We start from the raw sequence: 21,255 nt of genomic DNA, 5'->3' as shown, positions 1-21,255 counted from the left end.
GTGAATATATGAATGATAAGAAAGCAAAACATTATAGGGTGTTAATCTGAGCAAAGATGAGAAGGCTAGGTCCCACTTGTATTTATAGAAGATAGGAAAGCGTAATTTGAATGGAATATACTTATTGCTATGATATGGAGAAAGTGTGAGTGGTCTGGATGGATCAAACTAGCTACAACATTCCCTTAAGCCAAAGTGCAATCTAAAGTAAGGCCCTAAGTCTCTTCAATTCTATGAAGGCTGAGAAAAGTGAGGAGGCTGCAGAAGAAAAGCTAGCAGAGATTGGTTTACGAGATTGAAGGAAATAAGTCATCTCTACGACATAATTCAAAGTGAAGCAGAAAGTGCTTATGGAGAAGTTGCGGTGAGTTATCCAGAAGATTTAGCTAACTGATCAAGGTAGCTACACTAAACAGCAGATTTTCAATGTACTAGAAACAACCTTCTGTTAGGAGATGACGCCATCCTGGACTAACATAGCTAGAGAGGATAAATCAATGCCTTGCTTCAAAAGTTGATTCTCTTGTTATAGGCTAATGTAGCTGGTGACTTTAAGTTGAAGCTAACGCTCATTAACCATTCTAAAAATCCTAGAGTTCTGAAGAATTATGCTAAATTGACCAGGTGTGGCAACTCATGTCTGTAATCCCAGCACTTTGGGAGGCCGAGGTAGGTAGATCATTTGAAGCCAGGAGTTCAAGACCAGGCTGGCCAACATGGTGAAACCCCATCTCTACTGAAAAATACAAAAATGAGGCCGGGTGCAGTGGCTTATGCCTGTAATCCCATCACTTTGGGATGCTGAGGCGGGTGGATCAGCTGAGGTCAGGAGTTCAAGACCATCCTGGCCAACATGGTGAAACCCCATCTCTAAAAATACAAAAATTATCTGGGTATGGTGGCGCGTTCCTGTAATTCTACCTGCTCGGGAGGCTGAGGTAGAGGTTGCAGTGAGCTGAGGTCGTGCCACTGCACTCCAGCCTGGGCGACAGAGCAAGACTGTCAAAAAAACCAAACCAAAACAAAACAAACAAAACCAAGAATGACACTAAGTCAACTCTGCCTGTGCCCTCAAACAGCATCACAGGCTACCAAGGAATCTTTGATGAAAGGAAGAGGCAATGGATGTGGCAAGCTTCATCGTTGTCTTATTTTCAGAAATTGCCACAGCCACCCCAACGTTTAGCAACCATCACCCTGATCCATCAGTAGCCATCAACATCTAGGTAAGATCCTCCACCAGCAAAAAGATTGACTCACTGAGGGCTCAGATGATTAACATGTTTAGCAACAAAGTTGTTAAGTTGTTTTTTATTTTTGGAGACACAGTCTACCTCTCGGCCAGGCGGGAGTACAGTGGGGTGTTCTCAGCTCACGACAACCGCCACCTCCTAGGTTTAAGCGACTATCTTGCCTCAGCCTCGTGAGTAGCTGGCATTACAGGCATGTGCCACCACGCCTGTCTAATTTTTGTATTTTTAGTAGAGACGGGCTTGGTCGTCTCTTGGTCGTCATATTGGCCAGGCTTGGTCTCGAACTCCTGGTCTCAAGTAATCCTCCCGCCTCGGCATCCCAAAGTGCTGGGATTACAGGTGTGAGCCACTGTGCCCGTCTGCAACAAGGTATTTTTGAATTAAGGCATGTACATTTTTTAAAAGACATAATGCTATTGAATACTTAGTACAGTCAAACCATAACTTATATGTAGTGGGAAACCCACAGAATTGTGTGACTTGCTTTATTGTGATATTCACTTTAATATAGTGCTCTAGAACCAAGCCTACCATATTTTCAAGGTATTCCTCTATTTGATGGAAACACATCCGTATTTTAGAGAGATTCACAAAACTTCATGTGAATTCCTGTTTTCACCCTCAAACCAAGTTTGACCTATGTGTTTTGAAGAGTATACTTTTGGTAAAGAAGCACATTGGCCTATGTTGACTCTGAGTGCTTGAATTGTTTCCAAAATTTGCTGTCTAGAACTAGCATCTGCTGTCATCAAAGGCGGACTATCCTACAGGGCTCCGAAAGTGTTCTATAATGGAATTTCTAAGCAAAAGTGGCAATGTGGAAGTAATGTCACATCAGTAATCTGCGGTGTCCATCTCAAACATTAGGCCAAAAAAAGTCATTTAATACCTTGTATTGATAACGTCACCATATCTTGAAATCAGCATGGTCATTGCCTTGTATGTGCTTTACAGCTTCAGAGAATTAAATATTCTAATTAACTTTGTTGCATACTTTGATTTGAAACGAAATGAAAATGCTCAGTATTCATTTGCTACAACTGGATAGATAAAAGTCGTATTCCTGGTAATATCTCAGGACTGGATTGATTTGGCCCTTTTACCCAAAAGGGCAGTTGGAGGCTAAGTTGAATGACTGACTGATGGGAGGCAGCCATTCTGAGATTTCTAAAGGAAGCTCGGCTAGATCCATCTTCCCTCTCTTGGCTTGGTATAGGTTTAATTTTGATTTAGAAGTAACCTGATTTTACCTTTCCAAAGTGTTTCCTTAACTTAATCTCACAGATTTAAATTTTGAGAAGAATAGTTCAGTCTCTCGATATGGAGCCTCTCAAGTTGAAGATATGGGGAATATAATTTTAGCAATGATTTCAGAGCCTTATAGTAAGTATTGCTTTTATAGTAGTGCAGTCCAGAATTTGTACTATTTTTCTCTTACCTATACTCAAATTTCCTCCTGCAACTTTGTCTCCCTAATCACTAAATGATGACTTGCATGTTCTCATTTTTAGATCACAGGTTTTCAGATCCAGAGAGAGTGAATTACAAGTTTGAAAGTGGGACTTGGTAAGTGCTCGAGTACTATTTATTTGAGCTTTTTTTTTTTTTTTTTTTTTTTTTTTTTGAGACGGAGTCTCGCTCTGTCGCCCAGGCTGGAGTACAGTGGCCAGATCTCAGCTCACTGCAAGCTCCGCCTCCCGGGTTCCCGCCATTCTCCTGCCTCAGCCTCCCGAGTAGCTGGGACCACAGGTGCCGCCACCTCGCCCGGCTAATTTTTTGTGTTTTTAGTAGAGACGGGGTTTCGCCGTGTTAGCCAGGATGGTCTCGATCTCCTGACCTTGTGATCCGCCCGTCTCGGCCTCCCAAAGTGCTGGGATTACAGGCTTGAGCCACCGCGCCCGGCCTATTTGAGCTTTTTAACTTGTTTTTGTTTGTTTTGTTTTGTTTTGGGACAGAGTCTCGCTCTGTTGCCCAGGCTGGAGTGCAGTGGCATGATTTCGGCTCACTACAAGCTCCGCTCCCCAGGTTCACGCCATTCTCCTGCCTCAGCCTCCGAGTAGCTGGGACTACAGGCACCAGCCACCACGCCCGGCTAATTTTTTGTATTTTTAGTAGAGACGGGGTTTCACCGTGTTAGCCAGGATGGTCTCGATCTCCTGACCTCGTATCTGCCTGCCTGCCTGCCTCGTCCTCCTAAAGTGCTGGGATTACTGGCGTGAGCCACTGCACCTGGCCTTTAACTTGTTTTTGTTCATATTGTGCCACTTAATTCTTGTCATATTTTAGAAACTTTACTAATCCTTTTAGCTATCCTTTCTCACTGTTAGGTCATCTGTAAAAGAAGGTTGTATTACTTAGAGCTTGGATATTGGGAATAAAATGTAATGACTTAGTGGCATCTTTAGTCACCCTGACCTTAAGTATATTATATGCTCGTATCTGTGATTGTTATTTTGGTCTCCCCAAACTATCCAATCTTTCACTTAGAAAATTTCCAAAGGAGAACTTGTAGTCTTTAATAGAGTTCACAATTTTTACTGAGATAAAATTTTACGTACATTCTATAAGTACTTTATTTATTTATTTTCGAGACACTGTTGCTCTGTTGCCCAGGCTGGAATATCGTGGTGTGATCTCTACTCACTGCAACCTCCGCCTCCCAGGTTCGAGCGATTCTCGTGTCTCAGCCTCCCCAGTAGCTGGGATTACAGATGTGTGCCATCACACCTCACACCTGGCTAAGTTTTGTATTTTTAGTAGAGAATGGGGTTTTGCCATGTTGACCAGGCTGGTCTCAAACTCCTGGCCTCATGTGATCCACCCACCTTGACCTCCCAAAGTGCTGGGATTACAGGTGTGAGCCACTGTGCCTGGCTATATAGGTTTCTACTTTAAAGCCAAGGAAATAGCTGGGGAGAAGTATGAAGTGGTATCTGTTAGTGATCGCAGGTAGACCTGTTTGTTTGTAAATCACTCTAATGAATTGAGTGTTTGCTTGGTCTCTGAAGTGAATAGAAACTTCTGACAGCTTTGCCCATAGCGACTTTGAGGCCGATTTAGTTATGAAGAAAGTGACTTATTAAGAAAATGTCCTGAGAGAACTGAAAATATGAACTTAGGAGGGATAAGACATCAAAAGGTGTCAAAAAATATAATAAGTGATTTGCAAGTGAGTCATTAAGGTGTAGGAACTCACAGGCATTTCTATGGATATTCTCTGGGATGGCTCCCTGGTTTGATGTGGGGGATATTTTAATGGCAGACTTCTTACCATGCACACATATTCCTCTTGCGGGTTACTTGTCAGCTTTATTCTGATCCTAAATTCGGCTGCTAAACTGGATTTAAACCCCACATGTATACTGGCTAGATTTGAGAATGAATTCAAACCTATATTTTGGGATTCTAGGAACTTTCAGGACATGAGCGTGCCAAGCAAACATTTCCTCTTTTTTTTTTTTTGAGATGGAGTCTCACTCTATTGCCCAGGCTGGAGTGCAGTGGCACAATCTCAGCTCACTGCAGCCTCCACCTTCCAGGTTCAAGTGATTCTCCTGCCTCGGCCTCCCAAGTAGCTGGGATTGTAAGCATACACTACCATGCCTGGCTAATCTTCATAATTTTAGTAGAGACGGGATTTTACCATGTTGGCCAGGCTGGTCGCGAACTCCTGACCTCAGGTGATCCACCTACCTCAGCCTGCCAAAGTGGTGGGATTACAGGCATGAGCCACCACGCCTGGCCTTCCTCAGCTTTGATAGATAGATGATTTGCTGAGTGAGCTAGCTGTGTTGGGCCTACCCAGATGGCCATCTTTCTATAATGAACCACCTAAACAGTACTTTGAGCTGTACCCATGTAATTTTTGAGGTTATAAGGAAAATCGAGTAGTATTGGTAGTCTGAACACCAAATAATACATCCTGTGTAACTAGGCAGTTGTCTTGCAGGGGGTAATAGTTGTCTGACTTGCTGGCATTTATCATGCAACCTGAAGTTTTGCTTCATCCACAGCAGCAAGATGGAACTTATTGATGATAACACCGTAGTCAGGGCACGAGGTTTACCATGGCAGTCTTCAGATCAAGATATTGCAAGATTCTTCAAAGGACTCAATATTGCCAAGTTGGTTTTCTTCAATATCTATTTTACTTAATCCCACAGGGGTAATGGATTTTCTATCTTTTTTTTTCTCACTGTATTTTTTTTCTACTTGCCATCTGTTTTATTATTCTCAAAGGGGAGGTGCAGCACTTTGTCTGAATGCTCAGGGTCGAAGGAATGGAGAAGCTCTGGTTAGGTTTGTAAGTGAGGAGCACCGAGACCTAGCACTACAGAGGCACAAACATCACATGGGGACCCGGTATATTGAGGTATGTCCTCAAAATCTGAACCCCTGGACATCGCGAATGAGAATTAACATAGGCTCAGAAACACTAACTTCTCTGTCTTTTCTCAGGTTTACAAAGCAACAGGTGAAGATTTTCTTAAAATTGCCGGTGGTAAGTGCCTTTTATATAATGTGGCTTTAGTTAACAAGAATATGAAAATTTTGCATATTTAATTTAGCAAGAGTGGATAAATAGGGTCATGAATGGTTTTTATTTTCTACTGTAACATGGGAATAGATTTTCTTCCCCAGAAGTAGAAGCTTCCGGTAATAACAGTGAGCTTAATGTATAACACTTGTCTTAAGGCTTGAGCCAGCCTACTATAGTTAAATAGCCATTAAAAATAGTACTATACGAAGGTGAAAAGGTGATATGAAGTTGTATGCATATGGAAAGGCTAGGTTGTTTTGTTTTGTTTTGTTTTGTTTGGAAACAGAGTTTTGCTCTATCACCCAGACTGGAGTGCAGCGGCACAATCTCAGCTCATTGCAACCTCCACCTCCCAGGCTCAAGCAGTTCTTGTGCCTCCGCCTCCAAATGTCTGGGCTTATAGGTGTGTGCCACCACGCCTGGCTAATTTTTTGTAATTTTAATAGAGACGGGGTTTCACCATGTTGGCCAAGCTGGTCTGGAACCCCTGGCTTCAAATTGATCCTCCTGCCTCAGCCTCCCAAAGTGCTCGGATTACAGGCCTGAGCCACTGTGCCCGGCCAGGAAATGATATTCTTGAAGAGTCAGAAAACTGCTTTCAAACAGCTATGCTGCAATACCTGGGATTATTGCACATGTGCTTCTACTTTTTCTCTAAACTTAACACGAGTCGCCAGAAACATGGTAGTTTTGGGTCTCACAGTATTTTTGGATACATATTTACGGTAATATGGTTAAAAAGAGGGTGGAACAGATGTGGTTTTTATCCAGTTATTTAGTGATTAATAACTTTAAAGGAAGTAACAGATGTATAAAACATTCACTGTGCTTTTTGTCTGATTTTTTTTCTACACATGTATCTAATTTGTAAGTTTCTATTGCTCATTCATATTGTTTTATAATTTCCTTTTAATGTGTTATGAACATCCTACATTACTCAATTTTCTTAAATATTAATTGCTACATAGTATTATATGTACCATAATATTTTAAAACATCCCTGTTGGAGCTGGGCACATGGCTTGTGCCTGTAATTCCAGCTACTTGGGAGGCTGAGACAGGGAGGATTGCTTGAGCCTTGGTGTATTTTGAGAATGGCCTGAGCAACATAGCGAGATTCTGTCTGTAATAAATAAAATATCCCTGTTGAGGATTTAGAACTCATTTCCAACTTTTGACTTTAATATATTGTGGTAAATAGTTTTAAATCTCTGTGTGCACCACTCATTAGGATAAATCTCTAAAAGAAGGATAGCTGAATCAAAAAATTGTGGACCTTTTCAACAGCCATTTGACACCTATTGCCAAATTATATGAAGATGACTTTCACTGTGTAAAAGAACATTTGTATTCCCGCATTACATAGCCCCGGTGAAAATTTTGCAGCTATAGAACTTACAGGAGCAGCATCCTATTAACACAATTTGCTGGTATATTTTTGCTCCAGTTCATCTTTAGATAAACTCTAAGTCTTCAAAATTCAGGACTTTAGGAGCATTTCCAGAGTTCCCAAGCAATGTTTGATATTGTTTGGGGCCAAATATATTTGGAGTTGCTGTGGTTTTACCTAAATCCTGACATTTTGTGATAGATGCATTGCAACTTGGAGATGGCAAAGTCAGTTAATGTTTATATCGTTTCTGGGATTTCATTGTATATGGGCAATGCGATAAGAATTTGCTATTGGGCCTGGGCTTGGTGGCTCATGCCTTTAATCCCAGCTCTTTGGAAGGCCAAGGCAGGCAGATAACTTGAGGTCAAGAGTTCAAGGCCAGCCTGGCCAATGTGGCGAAACCCCATCTCTACTAGTAATACAAAAATTATCCAGGAGAGGTGTAGGGGTGTGTGTGTGTGTGTGTGTGTGTGTGTTTGTGTAATCCCAGCTACTCCAGGAGGCTGAGGCAGGAGAATCACTTGAACCTGTGTGGCGGTGATTGCAGTGAGCTGAGGCACTCTAGCCTAGGAGACAGAGTAAAACTGTGTCTCAAAAAAAAGAAGCACAAAGAAGAATTTGCTATTAGGGAAAATGTTACTAGTGTACGAGTTTCAAAGATACACATTTAAGTATTTGCTATATGACAACACTGTACAAAATGTTTTATGTTAGGCAGAATGTTGATCAATATTGAAAGTAGGTACCCCATATAATCATTATACTATTGTTTTTACTCAAGAGTGTTTGAACCTTTCTTAATTTAAAAAAAAAAAAAAGTAATTGAGTTACTTGCAGATGGTTTTCTGGGGGGTGGGGGGAGTAATCAGGAAAAGATTTTTGTTTTTAAAGCCAAAGTGCTTTATATCTGTTACCCTACTTAATTTTCATAATTTATGACATAGGCAATCTTACAGACCAGAAAAAGCACAGAATTGAACTGGACTAAGATTATGCCCTAGTAAGCAGTAAAACCAAGATTGGACCCAGGCATTCTGGCTCCAGGACCTGTGCCTTTAACTACCACAATGACTTACTAGTGATCAGCCCATGATTTTATTGTGTTGCCAGCTTCCTAAAATAAAAAGGATGTTTTATGAAGAAGGGGAGGAGTAGGAGAAAATTCTGATTTCTAGGATGTTATTTTGAATTCAATAGGAGTGTGGGTCTTCATTACGAACTCAATACATTGGCAGGGCTTTTATCACTTTAAAATCGGTAATGTTGATGTCTTAACTATTTCTCTCCCTGCTTCCTGGTATTTGTTTTCCCTAGGTACTTCCAATGAGGTAGCCCAGTTTCTTTCCAAGGAAAATCAAGTCATTGTCCGCATGCGGGGGCTCCCTTTCACGGCCACAGCGGAAGAAGTGGTGGCCTTCTTTGGACAGCATTGCCCTATTACTGGGGGAAAGGAAGGCATCCTCTTTGTCACCTACCCAGATGGTAGGCCAACAGGGGACGCTTTTGTCCTCTTTGCTTGTGAGGAATATGCACAGAACGCATTAAGGAAGCATAAAGACTTGTTGGGTAAAAGATACATTGAACTCTTCAGGAGCACAGCAGCTGAAGTTCAGCAGGTTGGTTTTAAAAACGAGTATGTTGTACCTTTGCATTGATTTCTGTTCTTTATCTCTGAAAACAGTCCTACATTACTCATTATGTTAAAATAAAACTGGCAAAATACTGAAAGTGTAACTGCATGAAAATAGTCTTGATTCTATAACCAAGAGATAGCCACTGTTATCCTGTACACACACAGAAAACATACTATGTGTTTTTACAGAAATGGGATACTGCTATAGCTGGAATTTTGTATTCTGGTTTAAAACTGTATCTTGAAAGTTTACCCATGTCTGAAAAGTTTCATCTTTAAATATCTCATGGAAGTGCATACTTTATCTAGAAATTCCTCTAGTGTACATTTAGATTGATCTTTTTCTACTGTAAGACATTTCTATGTAAAATGCTTGAACTGTCATCAGTTTGATTTCTGTAGCACTGGATATAGAGCGTGAGCTTTTAAGGTTTTTAATGTGTTGCCAAATGTTATTTCCCAAAAGACTTCATCAGTTTCATACCCTGCTGGTGAGCTCTGTCCTGTTTTTACTAGCTTTCCGCATGTGAGTGTGTGTGTGTGTGAGTGTGAGTGTGTGACAGAGTCTCACTCTGTCGCCCAGGCTGGAGTACAGTGGCGCACTCTCGGCTCACTGACACCTCCGCCTGCCCCAGTTCAAGCAAATGTCCTGTCTCAGCCTCCTGAGTAGCTGGGATTACAGGTGCCTGCCACCACACCCAGCTAATTTTTGAATTTTTAATGGAGATGGGGTTTCGCCATGTTGGCCAGGCTATTCTCGAACTCCTGACCTCAGGTGATCCACCCACCTCGGGCTCCCAAACTGCTGGAATTACAGGTGTGAGCCACTGCGCCTGGCTACTTTCAGCGTTTTTGAGGCACAAAATGAGGCAATCACTTCCTCAAAAATGTACTGAGATCTAGGCATTAAACCATTTACAGAATCACAAGCTTTTCAACTGTTCTTGACTTACCAGCCACCAGCTGAACATGTCTTCAGGGATCAGTTTTTCTTTGTAGCAGAAATGGTATAGACTGCTTTTCCAACTTGCTTTTTACATAGCTTTTCCAATTTGCTCTATTTGTGTCCCATAGTAGAATAGTGATTCAAATGATTCCACAGATCTGCTTTGTAAGTATTTAGGATACTTACTTATTTCTGTGAGTTCATCAGAGTCTTGTGTAGCTTCTGCATCCCATTATATGTTGTGATTTTAAATAATTGTGCAAAGTTAAGAACCTTTTTACCTAGTAGAATACCAAAATGATTTTTGTACTTAGAATAAGTTTAGGTGAAATTCTAAATTATTTTTGTGTTCCATTGTACTGGTGCTCTTGAACCCTAAACTAGCTACATTCTTACAGTTTAAAATTTAAATCTGGCCAGGTGCAGTGGCTCATGCCTGTAATCCTAGCACTTTGGGAGGCCGAGGCGGGCAGATTGCCTGAGCTCAGGAGTTCAAAACCAGCTTGGGCAACAAGGTGAAACCCCATCTCTGCTGAAAATACCAAAAAAAAAAAAAATTAGCTGGGTGTGGCAGTGTGCACCTTTAGTCCCAGCTACTTGGGAGGCTGAGGCAGGAGAATCGCATGAACCCAGGAGGCGGAGGTTGCAGTGAACTGAGATCACACTGCACTCTGGCCTGGGTGACCAAGCAAGGCTTTGTCTCCCCCCACCAAAAAAAAAAAAAAAAAATTTTTATACCTTTTTGAAAATGTCATAAGTGCTGAATCTCTAAAATGTGCTTGAGTTTTCAAACATGGCACGCATTCTTCCCAAACCAGGAGAAAAAACTAGATAGAGATGTGGTTTCAGATCTTTACTTGGAAGGAGAGTTTCTTTTATGAAATCATGGCCTAGAACAAGCTACTGCAGGTCCTGGCTACTGTGTGTTGGTTTGGGAATAGAGTAGGCTGCCTCTCTATGATTCTACTATGAGTTGCTTTTCGGTGTGTGTTCTCTCTACTTCTCCATCCTTCCTGATGTATTTAATAGGTTTTGAACTAGTCATAGGTTCTTCCACTGTTTTTTCTTCATTACTAGTAATCATTTTATTCAATAAATATTTGAGCACCTCTTGTCAGGTATCATGAGATGCTTCACCATTTCCTGTCCTGAGTTTATCTATTACTACACTAATTTTCTATTCTTGTTCTTCTAATGTTTTTGCTGTGTCTGGATTGTTGATATAATTTCTTTTTTCTTTTTCTTTTTCTTTTTTTTTTTTGAGACGGAGTCTTGCACTGTTGCTCAGGCTAGAGTGCAGTGGCACGATCTCGGCTCACTGCAAGCTCTGCCTCCTGGGTTCACGCCATTCTTCTGCCTCAGCCTCTCGAGTAGCTGGGACTACAGGCGCCCACCACCATGCCCAGCTAATTTTTTTGTACTTTCAGTAGAGTTGGGGTGTCACAGTGTTAGCCAGGATGGTCTCGATGTCCTGACCTCGTGATCTGCCCACCTCAGCCTCCCAAAGTGCCGGGATTACAGGTGTGAGCCACCGCGCCCAGCCCCTGTTTATATAATTTCTTATTAAAGTCTTCGTGTCTCTTTTTCATGCCGTTTCTCTGGTGGTGCTGTTTGATTTTTGTCCCCTCTTACTCAGCAACTGAGCAGGGTGTGAGTGGGGAAATTAGTGCATGTTTTGGGGAGGCGTTCACTGATTCTTCTGTATTGTCAGTTTATGGGATGTTAAAGGCTAGAGTGATTAAGTTGTTCAGAAAACCTGGAGATGCCACAGATGGCATTTGCCTGAGGACTTCTAGTATTATGAACTAGTTGGCATGCTCTGAGGCAAAAGTGGACAAGAGCCTTGTAATATGAGTGTTGCCTAAGGGCAGTCTTTTGTCTAAAATTCGCCTGACCTATCACCATCTGTTTCCAAGAAAGCTGAATTCTGTGAATCTAGAAGATATTCAAGATCTTGTGTCTTACCACTGTCTCAAATTCACAGGGAAACTAAATTACTATTCATCTTTATAGTCAAGAAATGATTCTTTTTTTTTTTTTTTTTTTTTTTGAGACGGAGTCTTGCTCTGTCTCCCAGGCTGGAGTGCAGTGGCCCGATCTCAGCTCACTGCAAGCTCCGCCTCCCGGGTCCACGCCATTCTCCTGCCTCAGCCTCCCGAGTAGCTGGGACTACAGGCGCCCGCCACCTCACCCGGCTAGTTTTTTTTGTATTTTTTAGTAGAGACGGGGTTTCACCGTGTTAGCCAGGATGGTCTCGATCTCCTGACCTCATGATCCACCCGTCTCGGCCTCCCAAAGTGCTAGGATTACAGGCTTGAGCCACTGCGCCCGGCCAAGAAATGATTCTTTTCAGTTCTTTATATACACCCATTCTGTCTTGTGCTGTTATTCATTATATTTTAATATAATCATGAGTGATTTTTGGCCTGTGATTCTTTTACTGGGTCATTCTCTATTTCTTGGGTTTGGAGGTGGAGTATGAAGGTAATGAGGGGAATAGTGTGTACTTAGTGAAATGATATCTAATGCATTGCTACAAAAGTCCACATTTAGTGATATGTTCAGAATTGTATAAAAGCGGCAGCTTTAGGGATAATAGTCCCTCATAGATAGTGATACATTGTTACAGGTAGACACTAAGTGTTTAAATGTTTTGTGTTGTACGCCTCACCGTGTATTTGACAAAAATGAGTATCATGCTTTCCCTGCTGAAATGCATGAATCCCTTTCTCCATTACTTCTCAAACTTGCATGTACTTCTGAATCACTTGAAGATTTAGTTCAGATGAAGAGTCATATTGATGAGGTCTGGGGTGGAGCTGGATTCTGCATTTCTGACGAGCTTCCCAGTGATGCCATTGCTGATCTGCGGAAAGCAGGGGAGTAGCACAGCTCTAAATCACTTCTGTTTTGCTTTGAGTACAGGTGCTGAATCGATTCTCCTCGGCCCCTCTCATTCCACTTCCAACCCCTCCCATTATTCCAGTACTACCTCAGCAATTTGTGCCCCCTACAAATGTTAGAGACTGTATACGCCTTCGAGGTCTTCCCTATGCAGCCACAATTGAGGACATCCTGGATTTCCTGGGGGAGTTCGCCACAGATATTCGTACTCATGGGGTTCACATGGTTTTGAATCACCAGGTAAGAAAGATACTTAGTGGAAAACTTATTTGCTTTTTCTCACTACGTATGAGAATATCTAATACTAGATATTAGATAATCTATTAGAAATATCTAATATTAGATATTAGTCTTTGATAAATAAAATTAGTCTTAGATAAATTTAGATAAAATTAGTCTTTGATAAATAAAATTAGTCTTAAATTACTTACATCTAATTAAAAAGTACATAGTCCTCAGTTACACACTAAGTCTTTAAGGAAAGACTTAACTGTAAATACAAGAGGTCTTTAGAATGAACTGAAAATAATGCTATCATTAGTATAATAATTCAAATTTAGCTTTGATTCCTTCATCACATATATCCATCACATTATCAATAGCATCAAGTAGGCACCACGTACATTATCAGTCTTGACACAATTTTTCTTATTTTGGCTACTCAACCCTGCAACTCTGCTGTAGTGTTACAGCAATCATGGATGATGCTTATTTTAACAAATAAGCATACCTGTTCCAGAATATTTTGTATCCATAGACTATCTAGAAATGGCTTATTTCGTATTTAATATATACATGTTAGACATCAAATTACATTCAATAGCAAGCAAACTCAATGAAGACTTGTGTCCACACCACCTAGAAAGAACAATATGTGGATCATAACAGGCTCTCAAATGTATTAATGAATGAGTTGCTGAGAAGCCTGTATCAAAATCTAACGGAATTCTTCTGTATGCAAATGTAAAGTATTTCCTAGATTATTGTCATCTAATTTTTGGTTAAAGAAAATATATTTGCTGGAAAATTAACAGTATCTTGTGCTGTCATAAGCAGCATAAAATTTTACAAACCCACAAGACAGGTATTTCTAATTGAAACTTTGGAACTTTTTTTTCTTTTTTTTTGAGACAGAGTCTCACTCTGTCGCCCAGGCTGGAGTACAATGGTGTGATCTTGCTCACTGCAACCTCTGCCTCCTGGGTTCAAGCATTTCTCCTGCCTCAGCCCCCCGAGTAGCTGGGATCACAGGTGTCCACCATCATTCCCGGCTAATTTTTGTATTTTTAGTAGAGACAGGGTTTCACCATGTTGGCCAGGCTGGTCTCAAACTCCTGACCTCAGATGATCCACCCACCTCGGCCTCCCAAAGTGCTGGGATTACAGGCGTGAGCCGCTGCAACCAGCCTGGAACTCTTTATTAAATGCAAAGCTATATTAATTTTTGAAAATGTTTTCTGAGGATTAAGGATTGAATGTAGGCTTATATTGAAAATACTGAATTTTTTTTCCCCTAAATTGCTAATTTCTCACCTTTTCACTTGGAGATTTGGTCACTTCATAACTGTAATCTTGTCTCACTGGAAAGCATGTACCATTGGATACAAGGAGTCAGAAAACCATCCTGAGCCCTTGCCTTCTATACCAGTTTTCTCCATCAGCACATGCTCGTTCTAAATCTTCAGTCAATATTAATATTATACAACTTGTTATCTGACCCTCAGCATGCTTCACTGGTAGGAGTTTTTAATGAATACAATTGCCCACATTTAAGCATCACCAGGGAATTATTTGGTTTCTTATTGAGTCACCACTTCTAATAACCCAGAGGCCATTACTCTTTGATTAACAACAGTATTTGTCTCTCTTTGACTCATGTGACCTACTGTGATTACACTTGGGGAAAGGTTCTTAGATGATGGGCAAACTCTTAGCTTCCTTGAAGATGTTAGGTTTCCATCTTGGACTGGGTTTGTTGCTAGTTTCCCTGGTATGGTAACTCTAATGGTAACTTGCATGGTAATAATTTCATAGTCCTTAAGAGACTTACTGAGAAAACCATAAAATAAGAAAGTAGTCCTATAAGCTGATCATGTCTTTTTCTCCCCCATAAAACATTCATGCTCAATAAAACTAAGGCGTTCTACCTCTGTGGAACACAAATCTACAGGCTTGGTTTGAAATAGGGGATTTTAGCAAGCTATTACTAATAGAAAATATCTATTAGTAATACCTGTTTGACCAAGGTAGAGCTGTAAGGAGTGAGAGAAGGGCTCCCAAGCAAGGCTGATGATACATACAGCTCTCACCAATCATCACTGGGCCTTGTACCTCCCAAATTCCTTGCCCCCAAGCTACATTCCAACCCAGGCCTCAGGGATAAGGGAAGAGTGAAAGGGATATGGCAGGTCAGTGATGAACTGAGAGTCGAAAAAGAACACCGGTTTGTTCATTTTCCTGTAGGAGAGTACCTAAAGCTCCAGTGCTGGTTCTGTTACTAGCTTTTCTCAATTGAATGAGATTTAATCAAATTTCTCAGAAGAGAAGAAAAACTAATATACGATCCTATATTTTGAAACCACAGTCTCAAGGAGACCCTTTCAAAACCTTGTAAATCTGATACTAATTAACAAGTGAAAAAGGCCCATTTTCAGCTATGAGCTCTCAAAACTGTTTCTTAAAGGTTTTGTTGGTCATTCTGGTGATCAAGTGATGAAATGCAAGTCAGGTTCCAGCAGACCACACCATCACCCGGATTTTGTGGCTGAAATATCTGTATTATGGGTGATTGTCACTTTGCATGTTCTATAAGCAACCATTTCCTTGTTGAAGGAGACAGTCTCCTTTTGTTTTTATTCTTCCCCCACACACTCAGGGCCGCCCATCAGGAGATGCCTTTATCCAGATGAAGTCTGCGGACAGAGCATTTATGGCTGCACAGAAGTGTCATAAAAAAAACATGAAGGACAGATATGTTGAAGTCTTTCAGTGTTCAGCTGAGGAGATGAACTTTGTGTTAATGGGGGGCACTTTAAATCGAAATGGCTTATCCCCACCGCCATGTAAGTTACCATGTAAGTTTTTCTTGGGTCTTGGCGCTATTCTACGCTATATGTTGGTAGGTGCTTAAGCTGCTTTCGTAACTCTCTGTGCCCCTGGTTCTTTCTGAGGCAGGTGAGGTGGTTATATAAGGTTCTCCCATCTGTAATCGGTAGTATCTGGTAATCATTTAAGACCTTGGTTGTGGACACCCATAATTAGAGATGCTACAGATATGCTTTCAAATTATATTCCTGCTTTTCCAGTGATAAGCACTTGATTTCTGAAGCTTAGTGTGCTCCAGATAAGCACTGACTCTGGGAGGCAACCTGGCTATATAGATAATTTTAGTACGCATTTAAAGTCAAAATAAAAGTATGGCTGGATTGTTTTTCTTTTCTTTCTTAAAACATACTAACCTTTAAGAAGGTCGGTTTGATGCACATGTTGCATTTAACTTTTTGAGCATCAAGTCTTTTTTGAACATTTTTGAGCATTTCTATTGCTCTCCAGGCTATCTGGAATGAGCAAGTTAGCAAAAACAAAAAACAAAATGAAACAAAAAAACACATAGATTAATTAGCCAAAGTTTCCATTGGATCACAGGATCAGTGCTTAATTTCAAGCCATGCTCTTGCTCATTGGCACCTGGGTGCAAGCCATCTGGAATCCTGTTTGAGGGGAATAAGCCCTGTATTATATGAAGTTCTAGTTAGTGAATAAGGAACATGTGGGATCTGATGTTAAAATTTGAGTCTTTTTTTACACAATTTCTCCTGTAAGTAAGATGTAACTTCTTAGGCCTGTTGGGTATGTTTAAAGAATATAGTATTTGCAGTACAGTTCAAAGATAACTAAGAAAGTAAACTGGATTGTATGCTTGATTCCCATAAAGTGGGGGATTCGGGCACCTCACTTTCTAATAAGAGGGACCTATACTAATAATCTTGTTTGGTAAAGTATTTGTAGAACATTCAGTGGGGCTTAATCCTTTTTATCTTTTGAATTTCTAAATGCTAATATTCCATTTACCTGCTGCTTGCTGTTGGTGAATATCTTAGAGTTGATCATTAATGAGTATGAAGTTTTGGAAATTTATAATTGGGTTAAGAGATCTTACAGTAATCTCAATTGTATGTCTTCAGTATATAAACCACTGGTAATGTCAGTAGCTTTTACGATATCCTTTAGTGATAATCTGTCAAACATTGTAGGATAAAGCCTCTTGTGTGACCCAAATTCTGCTTTTGGAATATCCTTTCACTTGTCTATCCTCCTGGTCATTACAGATTTTTCCTCTGAAGACTTTCATTTTTACCCATTTTTCCTCACAAACCCCCAAATAAAAAAGATTTAAAATCCATGTGTCAGCCAGATACAATGGCTCACACCTGTAATCTCAGCACTTTGGGAGGCCAAGGTGGGAGGATCACTTGAGGCCAGGGGCTCAAGACCAGCTTGAGCAACATAACGAGACCCCTATCTGTACAAAATGTTTTTAAAAGCCAGTCATGGTGGCACACACCTGTGGTTCCATGGGGAGGCGGAGGTGGGAGAATATCTTGAGTCCAGGAGATTGAGGTTGCAGTGAGCCATGATCGTGCCATTGCACTGCAGCCTGGGCAACAGAGCAAGATCCTACCTTCAAAAGTTCCCATAAGAATATACCTTCAATACTTACCAAAAATGATGATAACATTTAGCCATATTTCTTTTTAGTGGAAGAGCTTAGTTTTTTAAAAACAAAATTCCAATTTTTATGTAACTAATACCTGTTCTACTGGACTTTTTTTTTTTTTTTCCTGCCAACGCACTTTAGGTGGTTGCCTAGTCAGCCACCACGCCCAGCCATGTATGTTTGTTTTATTGGTGTGAGGCACTGTCCTGTAATGAACTGCTTGATAGTTTTGAAATCAGAATATGAACCAGGCATGGTGGCTCACGCCTGTAATGGCACTTCGGGAGGCCAAGGCGGGCAGATCACCTGAGGTCAGGAGTTTGAGACTAGCCTGACCAACAGGGCAAAACCTTATCTCTACTAAAAAAAATACAAGAAATCAGAATATGAGCACAGGCTGCTTAACTTTCTGTAAGACTTAGGTGCCTCAATTTGTGTTGTTGGTCTTTCTCTTGCACAGTTTTTGATGAGTATGAAAGAGGCCCTCAAGTTAAACGTGATATCAATATGTTGACCTTTGGTCTGTATGCGCATATTTAGCTTGCTGTCTTATTCATCTCCATGGAAATGTAGAAACTCATAAGAACAAAAGACAATTTGAATTCAGCTTGGAGATTTTTGTGGGAAAAAGTTATCCCTTGGGCCTCTGCTGATTGCAAAATATGGTGGTTCTAGGTTTGAAGCTTAAAGTCAGGCACCCCATATTAATTCAGCATCTTGTCTTAACTCTTCTGTTGGGTATAGATGGCCCGGATAGTTGTGTTCATTCTACAAGTGAAAGTATCAAGTGACCAGCCACTGGTCTTCTGTTTCTAAACCTAGAAGATGTTGGATAACCAGAAGACAATGGAGTTTGGGCCCATTTTTAAATTTAATTTGAGTCAGCTTTTTATTAGTTGATTCCCAGGAAGACTTAGGCATCAATTCCTTCGGGACTATTTCCCAGGTTGGGTTTTTTTCTTTTTAAAGGTCTGAAAATATAAATTAGCTTCAAAGTCCATCATGTGGGTTGCCTTTAGGTGAGAATAATGCAGAGTTGATCTGCTCATTCCTTTTAGGTCAGTTCCTTCTGGCACAGTCTATGCTTTGACCTAATGTGTGGTAGTGGCCAAGAGAGGTTTATCATGACACTTCTCATTTGATGCTGTACTAATGGGTAGATAACAAGAGGGAGTAGAAGCATAACTTAAAATTTAAAATATTTTGTAGCCTCTAGTGTGAAACTTATACTAAACGTCAGTTCCATGTTTCTTTCCTCTGAGAGTTGGTTTATAGTAACTGGCACTCAGGAACATGGGGGGAAAAATTACATATTGTGAAATGGTTGAGAAGACATGAAAATCCACTTGATGTTGGTGTTTCCGAATTTCAGGCTAAGAACTGTTTTTTAGGTTGACAGTGTGGAATTCAGATACTTCTATGTGTTAACTATATAATCAAAAGGAAATTGCTTAGGATAGGATAAAGAGCTATAATCTCTTTCTTTAAAATGTGTAGATGGAGCAGTGACTTTATGGTTTTAGTGCTAGCACGTGCATGTCAGCTGTGACAAACATGTCTCAAAGAATCTCTCTTTGCGTATCTAGGCCTGTCTCCTCCCTCCTACACATTTCCAGCTCCTGCTGCAGTTATTCCTACAGAAGCTGCCATTTATCAGCCCTCTGTGATTTTGAATCCACGAGCACTGCAGCCCTCCACAGCGTACTACCCAGCAGGCACTCAGCTCTTCATGAACTACACAGCGTACTATCCCAGGTAAGGCTCTGACAGAAGTGGAAATGAGGGGCAGAAACAAAGGACTCCTTTGATAGCCAGTGGCCGAGCTCACAAAAGAATATTGTCTGCCATGTTGAAGGTTAGCGTGGCAGGCTACAGCCTCTGGTCATATCTCTGACCAAGAAGGTTGTTTCAAGACAAAGCGAAAGAAGTATAGTTTTTAACCATATACTGACAGCAGGATCTTTTAGGTCAACTATGTCTACAGCTTTCCTTTTTAACCTCTCCTGTCGTAGGACCCTAAGTGAGTAGTGATGTAATCACTGCAATAGGGTGGCAATATCAGATGAATGAATCATAAAACAGGAAAATTCATAACAGGGACAATGGTATTTTGAAGTAGTATGAATTCATGTTATGGCACAGTGAATAAAAACTGTTGCTTTAAATATTCCAGGGCTTATATTCTTTTCCTCCTAAATCTTTAAACAAATCTATAAACCGATCCAGAATTAGATTATTCAGTGTTTTCTTAGAGTCTATATATTTTAAGTCTGTCTTTTTAGTTGTGTTCAGTTTCTTAGACATAGCATCCTAGGGTATCATGGAGAGAATGTAGTCAGTCTGGGAGTTGGGAGACTGAATGTTAGCTTCTTTCCAAGCTATTTAGACAAAATATTTTGAGTACATACGCAAGCATGTGAGTGAGGCTTATAATAAGTGTCTTGGACCTAACCTGTCTGATCCTACAGCTATGTTGCATTGTACATCCAATATACAGTTTTCCACTAGGAAATAAGAGTTGGGGGTCTCATAGTAACAGGCAAGTTTTTCACCACTTTTAATTATGTTTTTTATTTTGTTAGGAGTTTTTAAAACATTAATGCTATTGAACATATTCTTTATTCCACTGGAGAAGAAAAATAAGAAAAAGGCTATGACAGTTGTCAGCTAGAAGGTTTGAAAAGGCTGAGAAGTATGAGTAATTGTTCATGATGGAATACTGTGCCAGACACATAGCCCAGCCCCAGTCTGCCACCCTCTCTGGACGCTGTAGTAATTGCTTATGGCATCAGAATGTCAGGAGTGGAATCCTTGGGGTCTCTGAATGTCTGCCAGAGTCCTCGTTCCTATAGTGTAATTGTAGAATATCCACCTCATCACTACTTGCCACCTGAGTATGGTATAGGAAGGAGTTTCTTGGAAATGAGACCGTGAATCTTGAAGCCCCAAAGGCAGAAGGCACTGACATTTATGGCTTAATAGCTCCTGTAATTTTGGATCTGGGCCTGTAGGTCAATATATTTTTCTACCAGTAGTTTAAAAATTTGTAATGTGCTCATTATTAAGTCTGAATGTAGGAATATAGTGAGTAAAAGTGAAGAGTTCCATTTTATACACTTCCAAGTCTAGAAGTAACCGTTACTATCAGTTTGGTAATACACATGGATGCTTCCAAATAATGTATCATCTTAATGTGTACTGTCTAATAGTTTCTTGTTCCTTTTTTAAAAACTTGAAAATGTGTCAGTGACTTCTTTTTTGTATATTTACCTCATTCTTATAATTTCCTCATAATGTCCAGAGTAAAAATATAATTTAAGTTTATTTGTAGATATTTGTACTTTTAATTTTTCTCTATTAAAGCTCATGTTGATCTTTAAACACTTGATTTTATCTTTCTCTCTCTCTCTCTCTCACTCTCTCTCACTCTCACTCACTCTCTCTCTCTCACTCTCTCACTTTCTCTCTCTCTCTCTCTCTCTCTCATTCTGTCTCTCTCTCTCACTCTCAAACTTTTTTTCACCTACTAGAGACGAGGTTTTGCCATTTTGCCTAGGCTGGTCTCAAACTCAAGTGATCCACCTGCCTCAGCGTCCCAAAGTGCTGGGGTTACAGGGGACATGCTTGTATTTCTGTAGGACAGTTTTACAGAAGTATAATTTTAAAAATGAAGGTTGGGTGCATTATAAATAAGCTAATACTTCCAAATTAACCCCTAGAGTGTGTTATTTTATATTTCTCCACTTTTAGTGAAATTACCTACATAACAATATGAAAGCATTCAAACACGGGAATTATATGTTCTTATTTATGCTGTAAATCTGGTATGATTTAAAAAGCATATGCCAAAAGATGTATTATAATTTGGA

At 40.3% G+C, this 21,255-nt stretch overlaps 1 protein-coding gene and 1 long non-coding RNA gene across 8 annotated transcripts in view; both read left to right on the top strand.

The window, feature by feature from the left end:
• The window catches only part of LOC126960869 (uncharacterized), a 289,975-nt gene that overhangs the window by 154,617 nt on the left and 114,103 nt on the right, over window positions 1-21,255 (top strand). The window lies entirely within an intron of this gene.
• ESRP1 (epithelial splicing regulatory protein 1) overlaps window positions 1-21,255 on the top strand; it is a 69,112-nt gene that overhangs the window by 18,560 nt on the left and 29,297 nt on the right. For 4 of the 7 annotated variants that reach the window (XM_050800498.1, XM_050800501.1, XM_050800500.1 and 1 more), the window contains exons 5-13: window positions 2,538-2,636; window positions 2,765-2,819; window positions 5,267-5,377; window positions 5,493-5,625; window positions 5,712-5,754; window positions 8,501-8,802; window positions 12,691-12,909; window positions 15,545-15,743; window positions 18,973-19,141. In XM_050800498.1, coding sequence (XP_050656455.1) covers window positions 2,538-2,636; window positions 2,765-2,819; window positions 5,267-5,377; window positions 5,493-5,625; window positions 5,712-5,754; window positions 8,501-8,802; window positions 12,691-12,909; window positions 15,545-15,743; window positions 18,973-19,141 — 1,330 coding nt within the window. The remainder of the gene's footprint in view (window positions 1-2,537; window positions 2,637-2,764; window positions 2,820-5,266; window positions 5,378-5,492; window positions 5,626-5,711; window positions 5,755-8,500; window positions 8,803-12,690; window positions 12,910-15,544; window positions 15,744-18,972; window positions 19,142-21,255) is intronic. The other 3 variants (XM_050800499.1, XM_050800502.1, XM_050800497.1) reach the window with 1 other exon arrangement.

This window comes from Macaca thibetana, chromosome 8 (assembly GCF_024542745.1).
Source record: "Macaca thibetana thibetana isolate TM-01 chromosome 8, ASM2454274v1, whole genome shotgun sequence".
Lineage (NCBI taxonomy): Eukaryota > Metazoa > Chordata > Mammalia > Primates > Cercopithecidae > Macaca > Macaca thibetana.
This window is presented reverse-complemented; position numbering and strand designations above follow the sequence as displayed.